General features: G+C 38.6%; 1 protein-coding gene across 2 annotated transcripts; it reads right to left on the bottom strand.

Moving 5' to 3' along the window:
* Positions 1–4,021: 4,021 nt before the first annotated feature.
* LOC113990590 (transmembrane protein 180-like) lies at positions 4,022–19,451 on the bottom strand. 2 transcript variants are annotated; one of them, XM_027726138.2, is made up of 7 exons: positions 19,274–19,451; positions 16,012–16,190; positions 14,517–15,251; positions 11,413–11,567; positions 10,137–10,220; positions 9,129–9,269; positions 4,022–4,151 (listed from the first exon to the last, which is right to left on the bottom strand). In XM_027726138.2, exons 2-7 carry the CDS (start codon positions 16,162–16,164, stop codon positions 4,022–4,024), a joined length of 1,398 nt encoding a protein of 465 aa, XP_027581939.2. In that variant the 5' UTR covers positions 16,165–16,190; positions 19,274–19,451. The 2 variants fall into 2 exon arrangements, with proteins under 2 accessions (XP_027581939.2, XP_027581938.2); XM_027726137.2 differs by having other exon boundaries at positions 18,637–19,337.
* Positions 19,452–19,747: the final 296 nt, after the last annotated feature.

The following is a 19,747-nucleotide window of genomic DNA, read 5'->3' as shown; positions in this document are numbered from 1 at the left end:
GAAAACTATTTGTTGTGTAAGTGTATTGCTTTATCAATCAAAGCAATTAGTGTGCTGAGAGGGGATTTCCAGAAAAAAATTGAATCACTGTTTTACTATTTTCTCCCCAACTATTTGGCTAGTGCTTTTTTTCTTTCTCTTGATGGAAAATATCTATAATTGATTGAATACCTGAAGTCCAAATGATCCCAAACATACCCAAAGGCTTTAACAGAGGAGGTATTTCTTTGTGGTGACCCCAAGGAGCTTGGCTTCTGGAGCAGGGTTGGTGACAGGGCTGGCTGCACAGCCTCAGTGGAGTCTAAAATGTAAACCTTCAATTTTCCTGATAAAATACTCTGATAAAACAACTTTCCCTTCTATTATTTAAACATTAGTAAGAAAGTGATTACCACAAAGACATCTTTAAGGTAAACGCTGATAGGGATCTAAAATCCTCTCCCCCAAGGGTAACCCAGGAAGTCGAGTTAAGGAGTTGAGAGTCTGTCCAAGCTCTTTAAGAGCTCCCACCAGTCTCATTGTGTGTTCCTTTACAAAACCAGCTGGGATTCTTTTGCCTGCATGTACTACTGAGCTTTTTCCCTGAGCTGGCTTCGCTGGGCAAGAATTGTGGAGATGTGGCTTATCTTAACTGTTCCTTCCTCTTCCTGCTTGTCTTTCCTGACAGCACCCATTAAGATGTAGAACCATATTCAAATGTAAACATCCTACTGGCCATGTCAACATAGTATATTCATGAATTACTGAGCAGTTCCAAAATCAGAGCAGCAGATTTGAGACTGGGAAGGTCATTTTGTACAAGACCAGAACAGAGGTGGGCCTGTAAGCTCCACTAAACATAATTTTTTCCCACTTAAAGTTAAATATGCTTTGTTGTCATTTGTTCAATATTTTCACTCTATCACTGGCTATATATTGTATTACTGCTATATTAGACTAACATTTTTGAGTGTCTATTAGGTAACAGCCTTTTAAATCTAGCAGGCACTTTTACCTATTGATTTTCAATAAATAAAATTCATTCAGTGTATTAAGATCCACATTCTCAGAATTTATAAACTCTAAGAATGGGATTCAAGCATCACATTTCTCATCCTCTGAACTTACCACAGCATTTCATATTTTATATTATACACACACTTATATCCTCTTTATCAGTTATGAGACTATTTTAGACACTCTTAAATTATCAAGATTAAACTGAGGCATTTGTCCAGCAGTGGGAGTTCAAACTCAGATATCATTTGCTAATAAGGAGAGAAAGCAGAGAAACCAGCTGTTGCAAGACACTGAACTTTTGCCTTTGATCATCCCTTATTTGATTCACAGCCAAAACCAAAGATGTAGGTTTAGCAGAGGATAGCAAAGTTTAGTGGGTGACAGAGAAATGGAGAATAAGCCATGTCAGTCACAGCACAGAGCCAACCTTCTACTCCTGTAGTAAGATACTACCCCAATTTAAAGCACTTTTAAGTCCTCTTTTGGATTGACTATCGATGCAATGAAATACACCTTTTTTCCTGCCCTTATTGCAAGAGAAATAGGACAGACAAATGGCAGAATACATAATAAATTTGGAAAATTATTAATATTTTACATATTAAGTAATTTGTATTGTATTTCTCAGATTTGCTTTCTAAACTGGTTTATTCTACAGTTAATGTCCCCTATCTTCAGGCTGTCTTGCTTAGACATCTTTGACTATTTACTTTTCCCATCTTAATTCTAAAGATGCAGTGGTTTGTAGAGACTATTCAAACTGTGCCTTCAGTCAGGTCACTCCTTACTCTTTTCTTATTTCAGCAAATTGAATGGTATTGTTACCAAACATTTTCCAGAAAAAAATAATTCTGATAATTTCAAAGAATCCTTGATGCAATTTTGACTCTTAAACCCTTAAACCCTCTTATTAGATTTCCTGTTGCATAGCACAGTACTCTTCCAGTTGCACATTATGTTCTAATAACTTAGTATTAGAAATAAGTTACAGAGTCACTTAAGAAACTCTATTTGTGGTACAATAATATTTTCACCCATCAAAACATATATTCTACAAGGATAGGATGAACATAGCAAATTTAGGAACTACAGAAACAGTAGAGAAGACTATTTTAAGTTACTTATTACCATTTTAAAGGAACTGTCAGGGAGAAGACTTTCATATAATGAATCAAAGATTATATTAACTTAAATGTCTTCAGCTTTTTGTCCTTTGGCTTTTGATCCTGCCTTTCAGACACAAAATTAATACACACAATGCAGGAAATCTTTTAAAATTCAGAATCTAAACACACAGGCTGTATCTGCTCTGGTATTTGTATTTACATATCCAAGGAATATTTACACAAGCGATGCTGGAATGTGTACATAATTCCATTAGCATGTACAATGCAAATGAATAACAGGATCTCTGACAAGACAGATAAAAACCAGATAATGCAACTTAAAACTTCACCACACTTCTGGCTTGTTACATTTTAACATAAATCTTCATATTCCTATCAAAGGGTTCATTTGGATTTCTAAATATTTAACGATGCTATCCCACTTTTTCACTCAGCGCTTGAAAGCACTTTGCACTTCAAAAAAAGGCAAGGAAATGTTGTTATTTCTACTCTGCAAATGTAAAAACTGAGGCAAAAAGACTATTTTTTTCAACTCTAGTATTTCAAATCTCAAACTTTTTCATTAAGTTGTCCACCAAAATGCAGGGCCTCATCTTACACTCCTTTCTTCTCCAATGTAGAGCCTTGGAAATAAGCTGGCTCAGCACTTTAAATTTGGGATACGCAATTTAAAATTGGGATACACTTTAAAATTGGGATCCACAATGCATCTTCTTGTACTTTCAAGTGACTGGCACTCCATAAGAAATGTGCTTCTAAAATTACATTTGCCCAGGCAAAACAATGAACAAAAATGAAACTATGATAGTATGCTTAAACTACCAATTACACATTCGATATATCGAGGAAAAATAATATTTATTGAACAGGAATATTGTAAACATGGTAATATGTCTTATCATTACAACCTGGGAAATAAAGACAGGACTCGATATTTCTGAAATTTTGTCAAAAACTCTTTATTTTATAAAAATCACAGGATCCACTTAAAAGCTTGACTAAAAAGATTTTGGTAAGAATTAATCAGAAAATAACTTCAGTTGTCACACACCAGATGAGTTTGCCACTGTAACATTACTAAACAGGTAGAGTTTATTTCAATAACTGTCTGTGCTTAGATTTATCCAACTAACTGGACATTATTACACCCACATACTGATGTTGTTCTTGCCACGTGACATTCTGTATGAAGTACTGACAATATGGTACCTTCTAAATAATTTTCTCATTTAGAGCCAGAAAACTGCATCTACCTTCCACCACCAAGAGATATTCAGAAAGCCAGTGAGGACTTATGGAGCTTTTTCCACATCCAGCAACACTGGATGAACAGCATTAAAATGAACAGTATTTTAATCTTTTTCTTCTTTAGCCCTACACAGACTTTCACAGGCAAGTTAATTACTCTTGCCTCTGCCTGTGGTAGCTGTCACATTTGTGTTATATTGGCCAGCCAGACACCATCTAACTTTTTCCTTCATCTCCCTGCCATCCATGAGGGATGTCCACCAGAATCTTCCAGATTAACTTCAGAGATCTGCTGTTTTATCAGGATGGCAAAATTAATCCACCAGTAAGCTTAAGAAAATACAGTTCCCTTGAATTCCAGGTGCTGGGTTGGGATTCCTTTACCTGATCAGCCATATCCATTCTTCAAGTGAGTTTACAGCGATCAGTATAGACCAGAAATTACTTTAAATAAAGTAAATAAGGATAACACCCATTAAAGGAAAACGACCAAACTAGGAAAGACTCTGTGTAGGCTCAGCATTAAGGCTGAATGCAACTTATAAAGAGCTCAAACTGTCTTGCAATTTTGCTTTTTCACATGAAAATCATACAAACTCTTTTATGGCTGAGCTGAGCAGAAGAGGCACTGCCCAAGGGGGAGGTATTTAGTGTACAGCTGTCACGTGGCTGTTCTGGATGGAAAAGGGAGCCCATGTCAGGACCTGCATGACTGCAATGCAAAGTGGAACCAGGCAGATCAGGTTGAACATGGCATCGTGGAGATCTAAAAATGTCCTGAGGAAAACATGGAAACACAGCTTTCAGTATGAAGATTAACTTTCCTGGTCAATTCACAACACGTTATTTTTAAAGCAATCCCATTCTGTACACATAGACATGTTACTGTACAGTCAATTCTAAATCAAAGAAAAAAAATATATATCTCAGGTATCAAATGTATTTAAATAGTATTTTATAATTCCACATACAATTATGTGGAATATATCTTATTTTGTTTTCTCCTTTCATAATAGGTGTGAGAAAATCACACAATTAGCACTCAAGGAGTTAATTTTAATACACTCTAGGCAACCTAAGAAATCCTGTTCATTACTTTAGCACTCATCTATATTATGTAATATAGAAATCAATTTAAGCAATATCATCAAATTATAGAATAGAGCATCTGAAAAGCTTTAGTAAGACTGAAAAATCTGGAAGAAAAGCAGAAAACATTTCAAGCAAGCATTTTAATATGAAATTATTTAGGTTAAAATCTTTGCTGTCCACATAGTGTGTTGTTTTAGTTGCTGAGTGCTAGACAGAAGTGATGATTAATGCACAAAATTCAGGTGTGGTCTAAAGGGCTATTTGAAATATCAAGCCCTGTTACATTTGGGTTTAAAATAAATGATTACAAGATAATATAAACCATAAAAAAATACATGTGAAATTACCACTCATTTTCATTTATTCTAATGGATACGTGGTAATTCCTCATCTAAATCTTCTCTAATGAATAATAAATAAAAGCATCAACAAATATGACTAAAAAAAAAAAAGCAGGAATTAAATGTCCCTTTTATGAACAGTATGGTTGCTGACAGCTCAAAGTGTGCATTTTGGCATTCATCTGGTAGCTGGAATCATTAGCTACTGGCATTCTGTTAATTATTGGATTCTAATTACTTAAATATCAGGAAAGTCAACTCAAGCTGAGAAACAGCCCCTAAATGAACTTTCTCTCCATGAGGCAGTTTATGTTACTTTCTCTTTTTTTTTCCTTAGCATTCAGGGATGAGAGAGGAGACTCACAGAACAGCTATGGACAGCCAAAAAACCTGAAAATGTGTGGAGAAAAAAACCCAAACAAAACCTCCAGCAGGTTTTTAAATAAAACCTACGAGTTTCTCTGAATCATAAAAGAATTGACTCGTGTCTCATCCCTCCATTTAACAGAGAAAATACTTGTAACCTCCACCACAGCCCAGATTTATTCCTTAGTACATTCACACCCTCATAAACGAGCACAGTTTATCTCAAGTCCTGTACCTGCTGATGCTTCACAAGAAAGCAAAACCCACAGGCTCACAAGTGAATCACTTCACCACTTGGGCAATTGCATTTAGGACTGGGAGTGTTCACTAGCAGGCCACTGGTCCACAGCCAAGCTTTATTGGCAGTGACAATAATTTACCACTTGGATGTTGTTTACTGGCCTGTTTTCAATTGCATTCCCAGTCCACCTACAAGGAAACAAGGCCCACCTTTGGCCTGTTCCTGCACATTGAAGAGGATTGCAGTTTTCAGTACTAGAATTATTCTGTCTTTATACATGGACTTCAGGAAGGACAAAATAAGAAAGAACATCTGCAAAATCACTCACACTGGTGGCAATCCTGATTTGGTTTCAGTGGAACAATACTGATTTAAGAAAATAGTATTACCTATTGTACTGTAAAACCTAAAGTCATTACAGGAATTATGAAACATATCTATAGTACACAAAATAAAGAACAGGAAAATATTTCATTGAGAGACTGGGATAAATCAAGAGCAGAACTCAAATTTCATCATAATTACAGCTGAACAAGTAACTTCAGAAATTTCCATATCTACCTTTTTTTTGCACACACAGGAATAAAATATACAGTCTTTCACTAAAAGCCCTAACATCACTCTGAACAGAATGTCAGCTAGTCCAGTAATTCAGTATGAAAGCATTAACAGTTTAAAGTGCCTTCAATAAATAATGAAGAGTTGCTGCCAAATAACTTCATTTTGAAGGATGAATTTGAAAAGCACTGCCAAGAGAAGCTGGTGGTAGTTGCAGTGGCTCTCCAGAAGAGGGAGGTTTTAAACTAGGGATCTTTCCCACAGCAAAAAAAAAAAAAAAAAAAAAAAAGGCAAGCCAAACTAAAAAAAGAAACCCCAAACAACGACAAAAAACCACCCCAAGCTATATAGGGCAGGTAATGTTTTGCTATGATGATGGAACAAAAGAAAAATCCACAAACCAGGACTGCTCCATTCTGCAACCTATTGTTCAAATTTTAGGTATATTAAAAAATACTTCTTTAACTACCTTCCACTACAAATTGTTTAACTGCTGTGCAGTGACCACATTTCCTAAGGATGTGGTATAATGTGAGCAGAGGGGAAGGATCACCTCCTTTGACCTGCTGGCAATCCTCTACCCAAAGCAGCCCAAGATCCCAGGTCATCCCATTTCTCCAGCCTGTCAGATGCCCCTGGATGGCAGCATGACCCTCTGATGTATCAGCCACATCTCCCACTTTTGTGTCATCACCAAAATTCCCGAGGGTACATCCTGCCCCATCATCCTGGCCATTAAGGAAGATGTTAAACAGGACTGGGGCCGGTACAGACCCGTAGGGCTCAGTTACTGACCCCACGGAGACTTCCTGGCCCTGAGCACCACCCTCTGGGCCTGACAGCTTTGAACCCATCCCACTGCCTGCTCATCCAGCCCATATTTCAACAGCTTGTTTAGGAGGGAGGCAGTGCCAAAGGCCTCCCTGAAACCCAGGCAGACAATTCCCACTGCCTTCCCTTGGCTACCAGGCTGGGCGTTTTACTGCACGGGTTTATCAAGTTGGTCAAGCATGACTCCCTTCCCCTTGGTGAAGCCATTCTGGCTATTACTGATGATTTTATTGTCCTTAATGTGCCTGGAAATGGTTTCCAGGATTAGCTGCTCCATTATTGTTGCTACAGTTTAACTTTCAGTTCAAGAAAAAATAGATAATTGAGAATGCAGCAAATATCTTATGGGTTTGGACTGCATCCTCTGTCTTCTTCCAGGAAACAACATTGCTGGAAACTCTCAAGACATATTTATTCAGGGCCCAAACATCTTTTTAATGCAGAATGTGTGTTATGTTCACAACTCACTGCCACTACACCTAATAAAGCAAAGGCTTTCCAAAACACTTAATAGATATTGCCAGCTTTGGATAAGAAGGAAGGACACAGCTGAGATGGTATTAGCATGAGTCATAATACTTCATTATATATACTTCACCTGTGTGAAATTCTTTTTTTTTTTTCCCCAAAACAGCTTGAGCATATTTTAAACAATCTCTTGAATTCAGTTTCTGTTTGTCCTCAAACAACTTTGTCCTGGGGCAAGTGTGTTTTAGCTGCCTGCCTATGGCTGAAAGATGAGATCAGCTGATAGGTTTTTAATACATATAAGTAATTTTAGCTCAGTCAATGGTCTGAGTACATTGCCATGGGCAAACTGACTCCCTAGAAACAACTTGGAGTAGTCTGGTCTATTTGTGTCCATGCTGAGCTCCATTTGCAAGCAAAGGACATGCCTGTTCACATATATATGTAGAGAAAACACAGGCAGACTGCTTCATACTTAAGAAATTATTTTTGAAGAGACGGACAAGAGAAATACATAATATAGTTCAGGTGCTCTGATTAACTCATCTCAGCTTTGTGTCTTTATGCTGTTCCTGGCCTTAGTGAAATAAATCAGATTTCAGCATGACTCAAGTGAAAATACAGGTTTTAGAGATTAAGCATTCAAAGTATTTCAACTCTCTATATAATAAATTTATTGTTGCTATAGTCCAGGGGCTACTTACCGGGGATAAAAAGATTTATAGCTACTGTGATTTAAAATCCATCCACAAAGGGATCATTTCTCTGATTGAAAGGCATCAGAACTGCAGTTGTTATGTTTCAAGTCAAAATTTCTCTGAATCATCGAGATGAATATATTCAGCCCTCTCATATCCACATCCAGTTCAAACTACTGCTCTTCTGCAAAAATCACTCATCTTATTTGACATTATAATGAGGTTCATGTCCTCTTCACATCATCTCACTGGCTATCTACAGACTGCATTAAAATAAAATTAACTGTTCTCACACAGCCTCAAACTGCCTTTGCTTCTGTCTGGATCCATTTCTGAAGACCACCTGTTGTTCTTTTATGTAATGCTTGTCCTCTTACATTTTTTTAGAAAATTCCTCAAATGTGAAACATTTTCCCAACCTTTGGTGACACATAACCAGACCTTTCTCCTTCACGGGCTGTTTCCACAGAAGTCCATATAAATTTCTCTGTATGTATTTTTAAAGCTGTTTAATCAGAATTTGGGAGAGCTGTGTAGTTTCTCAGGATATTCATGCTGTTCTCTCAAGTAAATCCTAATCAGGACTGATTGTTGCCTTTTAATCCTGCCTTCAGTTATTCCTTACGTTTCCACTTCCTCTTGATGATCATAAATACAGCCTATGACCCTTTCAGTGTATTGATTCCCTGTTAATTTGGTTTTATAAAAGCCCCCACATGTCCAACAGGTTAACTAGCAACCACAGCTTTCTGGTGTGCATTAAGGTCTCCAGGGACTGCAGTGAAATCATTAGCATTAGAACTGAAGTGGAACTGAAGCCAAAATTATACACTCCTACTAGAGGCAAATTCCCTCCCTCCAGTTATTATACTGCTTTCTCTCAAACAAAAATGTATCTTAAATGCAACCCTATTAGGATTATATATTCAAGGAAGTACATTTATGAGATAAACAAAAAGCAGAAGCCAACAACATGCATCTTAATAAGACCTATTAGGTGATCTCAAACATAAACCAGGGGATGGTGAACTACTGAAATGTATCCTTTGCTTTTCCAAATTAGGTAGATAGCAAACTAATTGCTGATCAATTTGCTTTTTAGATTACAGGAGTATTTCATGATAATTTCTAAGATTTAAAGTATCCCTTTTGAACTCACCTTGCATCAGGATGATCAACATTATTCAGGTTCCTATATCCAAACTGATTTAGTACTTTAACCACAAGCATTGGAGCCAAAGATTGGGCAGGTTTGGTAAATAAAGCATTGGTACCAAAAACCATAGAGGAAAGTGGTGATCTAAAATATTTAGGGGAAAAAACAAATTAATGCATGACAAAAACTTACTAGAGTATTAAGTACAATAGTGATTTAAAAAATCCTGATAATATGCAAAGGCTAAATATCATGATCTTTAGCTTTGTCTAGTTCACACATTATAGCAAACAGATCTGCTATCAGAATGAAATTTAAATTTATTTGGAAATGAAAGGTAAAAAACCTCTGGGGTGTGTGTGTCTATATATATATTTGTATATATATAACTTAGCCCTGATTATGGAATGACTTGCACTCAGGTTCAACTTTGTGCACTTTGAGTAATTACTGGAGTTAGATTAGAGTGAACAGTGCATGGAGAATTAATTATAGCTTCAGGTTTTCTATGCATGAGGCCAGAAAAGGAGGCTTTTTTTTTCCTCATGGAAGCAATAGATTCACTTTTGAGGAGCCAGTTCTTCAACAGAGTGACCAGGGCTGAATCTGCACCTGCATAAACATCGATGGAACCAACAGGAAATTCTGTGCACTTTGATAAAAGTCTGAAACATCCATGAGTTGCAATATGCTATGCCACAGCAGGTTTAATCACTTTTATTTCAGAGAGATAATGGCAACCCACAAGAATCAGAAGGACTTGGCTTAAATTACAGTATAATAAAACCTAGAAGTTACATAATAATCTGTTTAAATTACTCTGCTGAAGTAACTGCAGGAAACTTTACTCAAGTTCTTATCTTTACTTATGTTAAGTTGCTCTTACAAAAAGTACTCCTGTATCAAGGATCCCAGATCATTTACTGTCTTTACTTTGACACAGTTTAACCTATGGAAGAGTAACAAGGCAAACACAGCACATTTAAAGCAAACCAGGAACGACGGACATACCTGCGCTTGTGCTTTACTAAATCTGCATCAACAATATCTGCCAAAGGCAAATTGAACAAACTAAAGGAGGCTTGTACAATTACCCTAAAGAAAAACAAAGTATTTAAGATGTTCACAGTCCTCATATTCACTTCCATAATAAAACTGTAACTGACATTCTGACACCCCACCCCCCAATGCTGACATTTCCCCAAACACACACAGCTGAGATGTTCTTTAAAACATGGTGATGTATCTGTTTAAGCAGGAGTTGTGAAAGCATTACTAAATCTGTTCTTGGCTGAGAATTAGAAATCAATATGCAAACCAAAAAGGTGGTTTTTTTTTTTTTTTGCTTTTTTTCCTGGACATTGGTGAAAAAGGTCATGAATACTTTGACGGTAAATGACATTATCAGTAAATGTCATTTAAAATGACCAAGAGAAAAGAAACACCTTAGAAAAAGGGGAAACTGAAAATTTGCTCTTCAAATCTCAAAAAGACATGAGCATTGCTGGAAAGACCACATGGAAGACAAACTTCAAGGTGGGAGAATTAGAATACTAAGAATATTTTACATGCATTCCTATATATGTATTTACAGTGTATATATAGATATATCTATACACACACACATATATATGCATTTAAACACACACACAAAGCTGATTCTTAACAAATTGCTAAATTAAAATATAAACTCAAATATTACAATTTCCATGTCTTATTAAAGTTTGGGTGTGATGAGCTTTTACTAACAAGAGGCTTTGGACAATTAGCACTTGAAACACAAAGTCTTTAGGTACCTTAGAATTTTTTCCTGGGGAAATCAAAACACATCTTCATCATTTAAAATATGCAGGTAATGAAATTCAATTTATTGTTCACACAATTCAGTGTTACAGTAGCTTGAGACTGAAAATAAGAATGAAAACAAGGGGGAAAAGAAAAGATGAAGCAAAGGAGGGTGGGAAAGAATGTGTAGAAAGACAACAATGAAATAGAAAACGAAGAATTAAACTGCTGTAACATTATTCTGATACAAACAGCTCTTTATTTTTAAATAAGGTTTTCCCTGTATCATAATATACTTTTTTTTTAAGCAGAAATTAAAAGCTGAAGCAGAATAAAATAAAAGCTGAGAAAAGTTGTAACTAGAGTTTCAACTTTTCTGACAAGTCAAACAGAATGAAAACCATAAAAGCCACGGCAGAATCTTCATGGTACTAAAAGCAAGTGTCCAGTGTGTTACAAGTATTTAAGCTGTGTCTATGAAGAGGGGAGTGTATTTACTTACATGTTTGTTGTGAGGTAAAATGCCAACAGGTAATAGTGTTCTTGCCCTAGAAAAAACATGACAGCAGCAGCTACTCCTTCATAGTAAAAGGAAAACAAGATGACTCTGTAATAACCAAACTTCTTCAACGAAGCATGACTGAGAAGAACGAGGCACTGAAAAGATAATAAGTACAAATAAAGGATGACAAGTATAGTACAGTGTCTCAGCATCAGGAGAGCTATAAAACACAGACCAGGCAGATTATTACCACCCATTAAAAAAAAACAAAACCCAGCCAACAACCCTGTCTAGGAAATTCAAACCAAATAAAAAAATAGAAATTGAACAGAGAGCTGTCTACTGGCTCATTCTTTGCTACCCCTACCAGGTACAAACAGTCTCTTTCCACTCAAAAATCAGCTGAGAACTGCTATACCCTGAGGAAAATATTGTTTCCCACATTGGCTAACTATTGTTAAATGCTCATTATCTTTATTTTTGATATCCCTTAAACAACTAACTTTGCAGTGTGTTAACTGTAAACCAAGCATCTCACCATTTGAATTTTAACTGTCGATAGGAAATACTTTCAGGAATTGTTTTTCCATTAATATTACTATTTTCACTGACATTTATAGAAAGTAAGCATGACCCTTTAACTAAAAAAAAAACCAAAACAGTAAGCTCACCAAGATAGCTTTATCTAAGTAAGTTAGAGATTTTACAAGCAAGCAGAGAAAGGCAGATGCCAGAGGACAATGTGTATGGCTGAATTTTAATTTTGCCACTGTTAGCAAACAGTAGATTCTGAGAATCTAGTGGCAGGCAAAGTCATGAAAACGGTATTAAGTGCTGAATACAATATGAACAAAATGTAAATTCTTCTATATTGTTCCTCACTTTCCACTTTAAATAGGACATTTTGTGATGAATTACGTTCTTTTTATTATATGAGCCTGTGGCACGATCTTCATGTACGTGGTCCTCATCACTGTCACAAAAACACAAACTCTACAACAGAGATACACATTTTCTCCTTTCTTCTGTGTTACAGAGATGGACTGTGTAATATTCAGAAGAAGAACAGGAAAGAATTCTCCTTGTACATTTGTTCCCACGTTGAAATGCTTTAACATAAATTAAACCAGGATGCTACGGTCAGACAAAGATGACCGTGGCAAATGCTATTGTAAAACAGCCCAAGATTTCTACTTGAACCCATGATCAGGGAGGTAAAACAAATCTGGGAAGTTGATACAAGAAAAAAAATCTCATTCTAAGAAACTTAAACATACTCTTCCCTCTGGCTGTTTTCAAGGATTTTGGAGAAAAGTGCCTCCACAAGAAATAGTGAGGGATCACGAAATGCCTGCTATTGTAAACACCACGATCCTGGCTCCCTGTAATTGCCAAATAACCCTGTCTCAGGAAGTACTTACGACTTAGAAAATTCTTTATTCCTTGCATGTTTCTAAGACTGTGTATTTCAAAGGCAAATACTAACTTAATGATGCAAATTTAGATTTGTTTGCCTATGTTACAGCAACATTTTCCTTGTAGGCAGGTTGTATTCTTCGCACCCACTATTAAAAGGGACCAAAGCAGAAGCTGAATTCTAGTTTAGTAGAGGCCACTGAAGCAGAGTTCATAAAAAGGAGCTTTATTTTACAAGGGTTGGCCGTTTTTCTAGTAAGTGAAGTTCAGGACACTGCCATCAGAGAATTCCCTTATTATATCTTGAGCTCAAAGGGACAAAACCTGACAAAAATAAGGTCACAGCAAACTCTCTATGGTTCAGTGACCTTCCAGACAAAGAGTCTCTGGGGAGCAGGGAGACACATTTTCTCAAAGATTGGTTGTTTCACATTGTCACACTGATTTTATCAACAAAAGTGATTGCTATATAGTCAGTGTAACATTATTTAAGATTTCCTGTTTTCTATAGTTTCTGATTTATTTCCAAAGTTCATTATCTAATTGAGTTACAAGGAAAAAACCCCAAACTATTAAACCTGTGATAAGGATAAAAGCTGAAATTACAGGAGTTATGGAACAGAGAAGGTATGTTCAGGGTTTGTATGTTATATATGCAAAAGCCAAAATGGTAACTGAAACTGAGCTGTGAATTCCAGTTACACTTTCATTTATCTTCTTTTACATATTATGTACCAAAACCCATTGCAATTTAATGAATGTAACAGCCTGATTTTGAGAAATTCTGAAAACCATCAGCACCTGTGATGAACCTCAGGATACTCAGATGTTGAGTATCATGGCTTTCAACATCCAGCAAGTAAACACAGTGAAAGTTTTAAAAGGTTCAGAGAAAGGAGTTAGGAGGGAATGAACAGAAGAATTTTTTATTCACTGCAGAGAAGTATGTTTACATTCTGTGGGATGTATTTTTGCTGCTTTTCTTGTCCTCATACATTATTCTTTCGGGTTCTCTTTCTCTTTTCCAGTTCATTACTCCTCCCCTCAGCCCTGTCTGGGCTCTTAAAAGTATGTCTCTCTCTACCCCATAAATGTAGCTGACCAAGAGAGCAAACAACAAAATAAATGGGAATGTAGATTCTCCAAAAGCAGCTATTTGGAGTTTTGTTTGGTTTCCATGACTGAGATACCACATATTTTCAACAAGGCTTTTAATACCTAATAATTTTTCCGGTATTTTGTGCAGTTCATCTCAGAAACTTCATGAAGAAGAGATTAGTCTTTCATCTGTAATACACACTATTACAAAACAAAACCAAAGAAGAAAGAATTCAGAATTCTGTAGATTTTGCTTTTAGAAACATTTTATCTTGACTATGTTTTCCATTCCTTTATACTTAGGTATTATAAACCCTGTAGGATACAAAACATTCATTCCTTGCCTCCTCATATCTCACATTGTTCTAAACATTCTACCAGCCTGCTTGTCTGTTCTCACTACCCCTTACACTTGGGCAGCCTGCACAGAGGGACTTTTTTCTTCTAGAGCACTGCTGAGCCAGATTTGTTTTTCCTTTTGGCCAATGCCTTCTGCTAGATACAGCATTTTTTCAAGTGTAAAACGGATACTGTAAACTAGTAACACACCAGGTTTTCATACTTCAAAATAAAAAAGTGTAACTGCCTACCTGAGGACAAATAAAACCCGCTCCATACATGATACTTCTGACTGAGGAAGAAAGGACATCCGTAGGAATAAGATTATCTGCAAAGATTATCATGAAATTGCTGTAGAAGGCCAGGTGGAAGACTTGGAAGAAGTTCATTGTGACAAAAAATAAAAAGTTCTTCTCTGTCATAATCTGTTTGGTCAATGAAACCACTGAGGCCAAGGAGAAAGCTCCCTCACTGTTTTCCAGGTTAGCACTCTCCACATGAATTTCTCTCTGCTCATACTGGCTGGTACTGTATTTACCTGTGCAACACATACAAGCTGTCGCTAGTGCCGCGATCAAAACAGTGAAAGCCTGGAAATAGGCAAAGTTTTCCATGTTATCCGATATGAGCCCACAGAAGAGGATGCTTGTGGCTCCAATTAGCGTTGCTACTTGGTTGTACTTGATGAGCTGGAGCCTGCTCTCGTGCCTGGTCGAGGTCTCGGCAAAGAGCGCACACTGCGCCAGGAGCACGAAGGTGAGCAAACCGTCAAAGGCACACAAGGCAACGACGAGGTGGAAACCACAGAGCCAGTCCCCGTCCTCGTACTGCTTCCAGGGAAACCAAGGGAGCAGGAAGGCCAGCCCGTACAAAGGAGCTCCGTACAGAATGGAGAACTGGCGTCTGGCGCAGCACCGCAGTTTGGAGTTGTCTTGGATGTAGCCGAAGAGGGGATCGTTGATGGCGTTCCAGATCATAAACACGACCTGCCACAAACGAGGAACACACAAGGGAATGGAGCCTTAGTGTCGTTTTTCTAGAGAGGTTACAAAAACACAGAAGTAATACACGTTTGTTTAAAATAAATCTCTATTCAAAGAATAAATAAAGATGAAAGCTCTTCTGGTCAAAACAGACTAGATCAAATTCTTAAGGATATTTAGAGGTTTATAGAAGTCACGAAAAAATAAGATGACTAAGTAGGCAGGTGGTAACCAACTATATGTGAAATAAACTCCTTGTCTCCAAGACTTCACTCTTTCAAAACCTTATATATATGGGCTTTCATCCTGCAAAGCCCAGATATTACTCTCACAGCAAGTTAATTCAAAACATGAGCTGGCCCATTAGTTTCAGGAGACCATTTACGACAAGAGTTACTCACGTGGATAATGACTCCCAGAATAAATGCAGTGTTTAAGTACTTAAACAGTCCATAGGAAAGCACTAATGTCAAACTTATCTATGGAGCTGAGATGCATGATCAGTCTAGAAAATTACTACAAGCTATCAAAGTTAAAAATCTTTTCAGCAATTAAAGTCTGGAGATTTTTACTCTACAGCCTCTTAACGATGTGCTTTATGTGTACTTTCAGTTGCTTATGGATTAACTAAATTAAAAGTTAATTTACTGTTAATTATTTACAATGCATCCAAAATTAATTTGTCAGCAAAAAAAATCACTTTGTTGTAATAGCACAGATGCACAGCACAATATGGTAATCAAAGTATTCCGTTGTACAATACCTGGGCTTGATTAAAGGCTCCTTCTGAAATTTTGTATCGGTTTAGGAAAAGCTTAACGTAGTAGAAATTAAAGATACTGTTCATCATTCCAGCCCCTAACGTAGTCATGGAATATGCCAGAGCATTAGGATGAATCCCCCAAACAAACTTCATCTTCCAAAAGTACAGCTCTCTTCCTCCTCAAATTACAAAAGAGAATTACAACAGTTAGTAGAATAATTTTCCAAATTAAAATATCACGGGGGATTTGATTGTTTCAGAGGTGTGGAAATGGAGGAAATTTCCTCTTCTTCCTTCCTTTTCTTTTAAATGAGAAACACATTTTACTGAGCTGTAAGACACTGAGCCTAAAACTGAACAGATGAAAAATAACAAGTCAGTGCTTAAAAATCAATGGAACAAGTGGACAAAAATTTAAGAGTTCCTTCCTAACTGGTGCACAGACTCCATGTAAAACCTGCTGTTGCAAACACTCACGTTGGTGTAAAGGTCAAAGCAATTGCATACATTTTAGATCTTTCTTGCTAGCTGTGTATTCTTAAAATTATGGACTGTGTAGGAATGAAGTGACTCATATCCTTATGTATTCCACTGATGCAGCATGCACATGGGTGAATATTCAGAGGAATATTTCTTTCAAAGCAAATACCAAGTTTTGCCCTTCTATTTTGAAATGTTAATTGTTAACATGCCATGGAAGCAATACTTTCACCTAATAAACCATAAAACAATCAAAACACCTATTAATTAACATTTTCATTGTATAGAAGGCTGCATGTAAATAAACCTAGCAAGTAACAGGTACAGCATTATAAGTATGTCCAAATAACAAGAGATTCAGCCCAAGAATACAGATTTCTCTGATCTATCAATCAGATATTCAGCCAACAAATTTTTAAGATGCTGACTTTTTCCATCTATCCAGCCATTAACTTAAGCATGTTTGGTATAAACTGTGCCATGAAAGAGCCAGGTCCAGGGAACCTCTACCTAATAAATCTGAGTAATGACTACCTGATGTAGACCTTGACCATATTTGATGCTATAAGCCCAACACAAAAACACTCCCAAGTATGTGGGTTTAGCTGAGGCTTTATTCATCTTTACATCTGTTGAAGGAGGCTGTCTGTCACTGATTTCAAGTCCAGATTTCAGCCTTACTATGCACATGAACTCAGAGCCTTACTACCTGCTGTTTGTCAATAATTCACACTTTGCCCCCTGCATACTAACAATTTTATCCTAAATGCAATTTTCACATATCCATCAGAACACCTAGTTTGAATATCTGCTTGATCAGCAGCTCCCTGAACTCCTCATAAAAATAACCGTGGAAGAAACAGGAAATGAAAACCAAGGCCATTTCCAGCCTTCCTGTGGTTTACAAGCCAGGCTGTTGTGCACAAAGATGGGAACTTCCCAATCATCAGGCAAGGGCCAGGCAAAAGCCACAAATCCAGCAAGAACTGGAAAAGATGGAACAGTTTTCCCACCCCCCCAACACAGAGGATGAACCTTTGAAGAGCAAATAAAGTGTGGATGCAGTTTTGCATATATATATGTAAGATGCTCTGATATGAAACATGATGCAAAGAGTAGATAACTTCACAGCTAAGAAAAAAAAAAAATCAAGCTGGCAAACAACTTAAACCTAGGCTTCTTTTATTAAAGCCAGCTTATTTCTAAGAATATGACTTTTTTTAAATACTCAAGGATGATTGTGATGTATATCTTCAAGTTTATTTTTTCATATTCCTACAGCTGTAGAGACAATTCCACTTTCAGGGAATGGAATGTTACGTTTTTATAGCAAGTTTGGTTTCACAATCTTTTACTGAGAAACCTAAAATGAAGATTAAAGTTATTGAAAAGGTGCCCAATTGAAATGCCCATTTTTGAAAATAAATTTGATCTTAACATGAAAATCACTACAGTGTGTTGACATGTGTCATATTTCTTTTTTCAAGTCTCCACAAATACACTCAATGAAGTGATTTATATAGTAGATATTAGGACTTTTGGAAAGGTAGACGTTTATTCTCTATTTCTACCTGGAGCCTCCTGCACAGGTCTTCCAATGGAGAATTAGGAGACTGCCCTTTCCTTCAAATTCCACGAGCACCAAGAATTAACTAACATTACCAGCAAACAGCTATTGCTCAAATCAGGTTTGACTCAGTTCCTTCCTACGCACAAATAAAGCTCCCCTCAGCTTCAGAAAAACTGGAAGAAATTTGAAATTTCTTCAACAAAAACCTTCTAACAATGCACAAACAGGTCTCTAATGTCATGACTAATTGTAATATGTAGGATCTGACACAACTCCACACTAATTGGTACATCTGGCCCTGCCCCCTGTTTATGAAATAGGTTCAATTAGAAGTTGAGGTACCACACTTCCTTTCCCAGATGTTCTCTTTAATAGCACTACCGTGAAATCATGCATGAGTATCCTCTCCCTCTTCTTAATAGTCAGCCTTTATATTGAGCAGGTTAAAGCACAGGTGTTGACATTTTGTGACTCACAGAAGGCAAATCGGTTTCAGAAATTTCTGGTGGTTGCAGCTGCGTTAATACACAGGAGCCAAAAGGACGGGCTGTTCGAGAGACGCAGTGTGACATTACCTGCGCTTCTCCCAGCGCTGGATGACAGCTGCTAAAAGAAACTAGAGCACGAGTCTAAAAGAGAAAAGTGTATTCCAAGAGATAATAACAAATGTTGACTGAGGCGCACTAGACATCCTACTCTGTCCTGGGTCCCAAACCGCTGTGCAATGCTCACAGTCCTGACGGACTGGCTGGACACAATTATCTTCCTCATCTTTCTGACGTGACGTGCACCACATTAAGGGAGACCTAAGAACAAACGCTTTCCCGGTCCCGAGGGTAACACCGAGGGGCGATGCTGCCGGAGGTGCCCTCAGAGAGCCCCTGGCACAGCAGGGCTGTGGCACCGCCCGATGCCCGCTCCGCCGGGCGCTGGCTCCTGCCGGCCACGGGGAGCTCGCACGGCTGGGCGTTTGGAGCTGCTCCTCTGTCAAAACTCAGCGAGCCAGGCTCGTTTCAGCTCAGCAGGTCCCCGGACAGAGGACAGGGCTCCCTCCTCCTCGTGAGGGAAAGAGGCGAGAGCGGGCGGCGACCGCCCCGAGCGAGGCGCGGGGATGGAGCCGGCGCTGTTCGGACTGACCCTGCACCTCGCTCTGCCCTGCCCTGCCCTGCCCTGCCCTGCCCACTCCGGGCTCAGCGGGGTGGCTGCCCGCACCTGGGCGCCCCGCCGGGCCCCTCCTCACAGCCTCTCCCCTCAGCGCTCCCAACGCGGGGCGACCACGAGCCCCGGCTTCCCCTACGGCGACTCGCGCTGCCGCACCGCGGGCCGTGCCGGCCCCGCTCCGCCGCGAAGCCAGCGGACACTCTTCAGCAGCCGCTCCCCTCTCTCGGCCGCTCCCAGCACCGCCGACCACCACTCCCTGCACGGGCACCGACCCACCTCCTGTGGCGGGGGCTGCGCACCGCGCGGCGGGGCGGGACCTCATCGCCCCGGCCCAGCCCCCTCTCCGCTCTCATTGGTGGCTCTCTACCAGTTCGCTTTGTGATTGGTGAAGGCTCCTGTCGATCTGCTCGGCGGGCGGCTCCCCATTGGCCGCCCGCCGGGGAGGCGAGGGTGCCGCGTTTGAATCGCGGGAGGCGGGGGGCGGGCGGTGGCTGCTGCCACGTTGCCGCCGGCGCAGCCCGGCCA

The sequence above is a fragment of the Pipra filicauda genome, unplaced genomic scaffold (assembly GCF_003945595.2).
Source record: "Pipra filicauda isolate LSUMZ 115617 unplaced genomic scaffold, ASM394559v2 scaffold127_size2900866_pilon, whole genome shotgun sequence".
Taxonomy (NCBI): domain Eukaryota; kingdom Metazoa; phylum Chordata; class Aves; order Passeriformes; family Pipridae; genus Pipra; species Pipra filicauda.
The sequence above is the reverse complement of the archived record's forward strand: the minus strand, read 5'-3'. Positions and strand labels throughout refer to the sequence as shown.

Excerpts from the sequence above, each read along its gene's own strand:
- LOC113990590 (XM_027726138.2), bottom strand. The coding sequence starts at position 16,164 with ATGAAGTTTGTTTGGGGGATTCATCCTAATGCTCTGGCATATTCCATG. Across the intron at positions 11,568-14,516 it reads CGGGTTTTATTTGTCCTCAG|TGCCTCGTTCTTCTCAGTCA; the intron begins GTAGGCAGTTAC and ends TTATCTTTTCAG. Across the intron at positions 9,270-10,136 it reads TTAGTAAAGCACAAGCGCAG|ATCACCACTTTCCTCTATGG; the intron begins GTATGTCCGTCG and ends TAAATATTTTAG.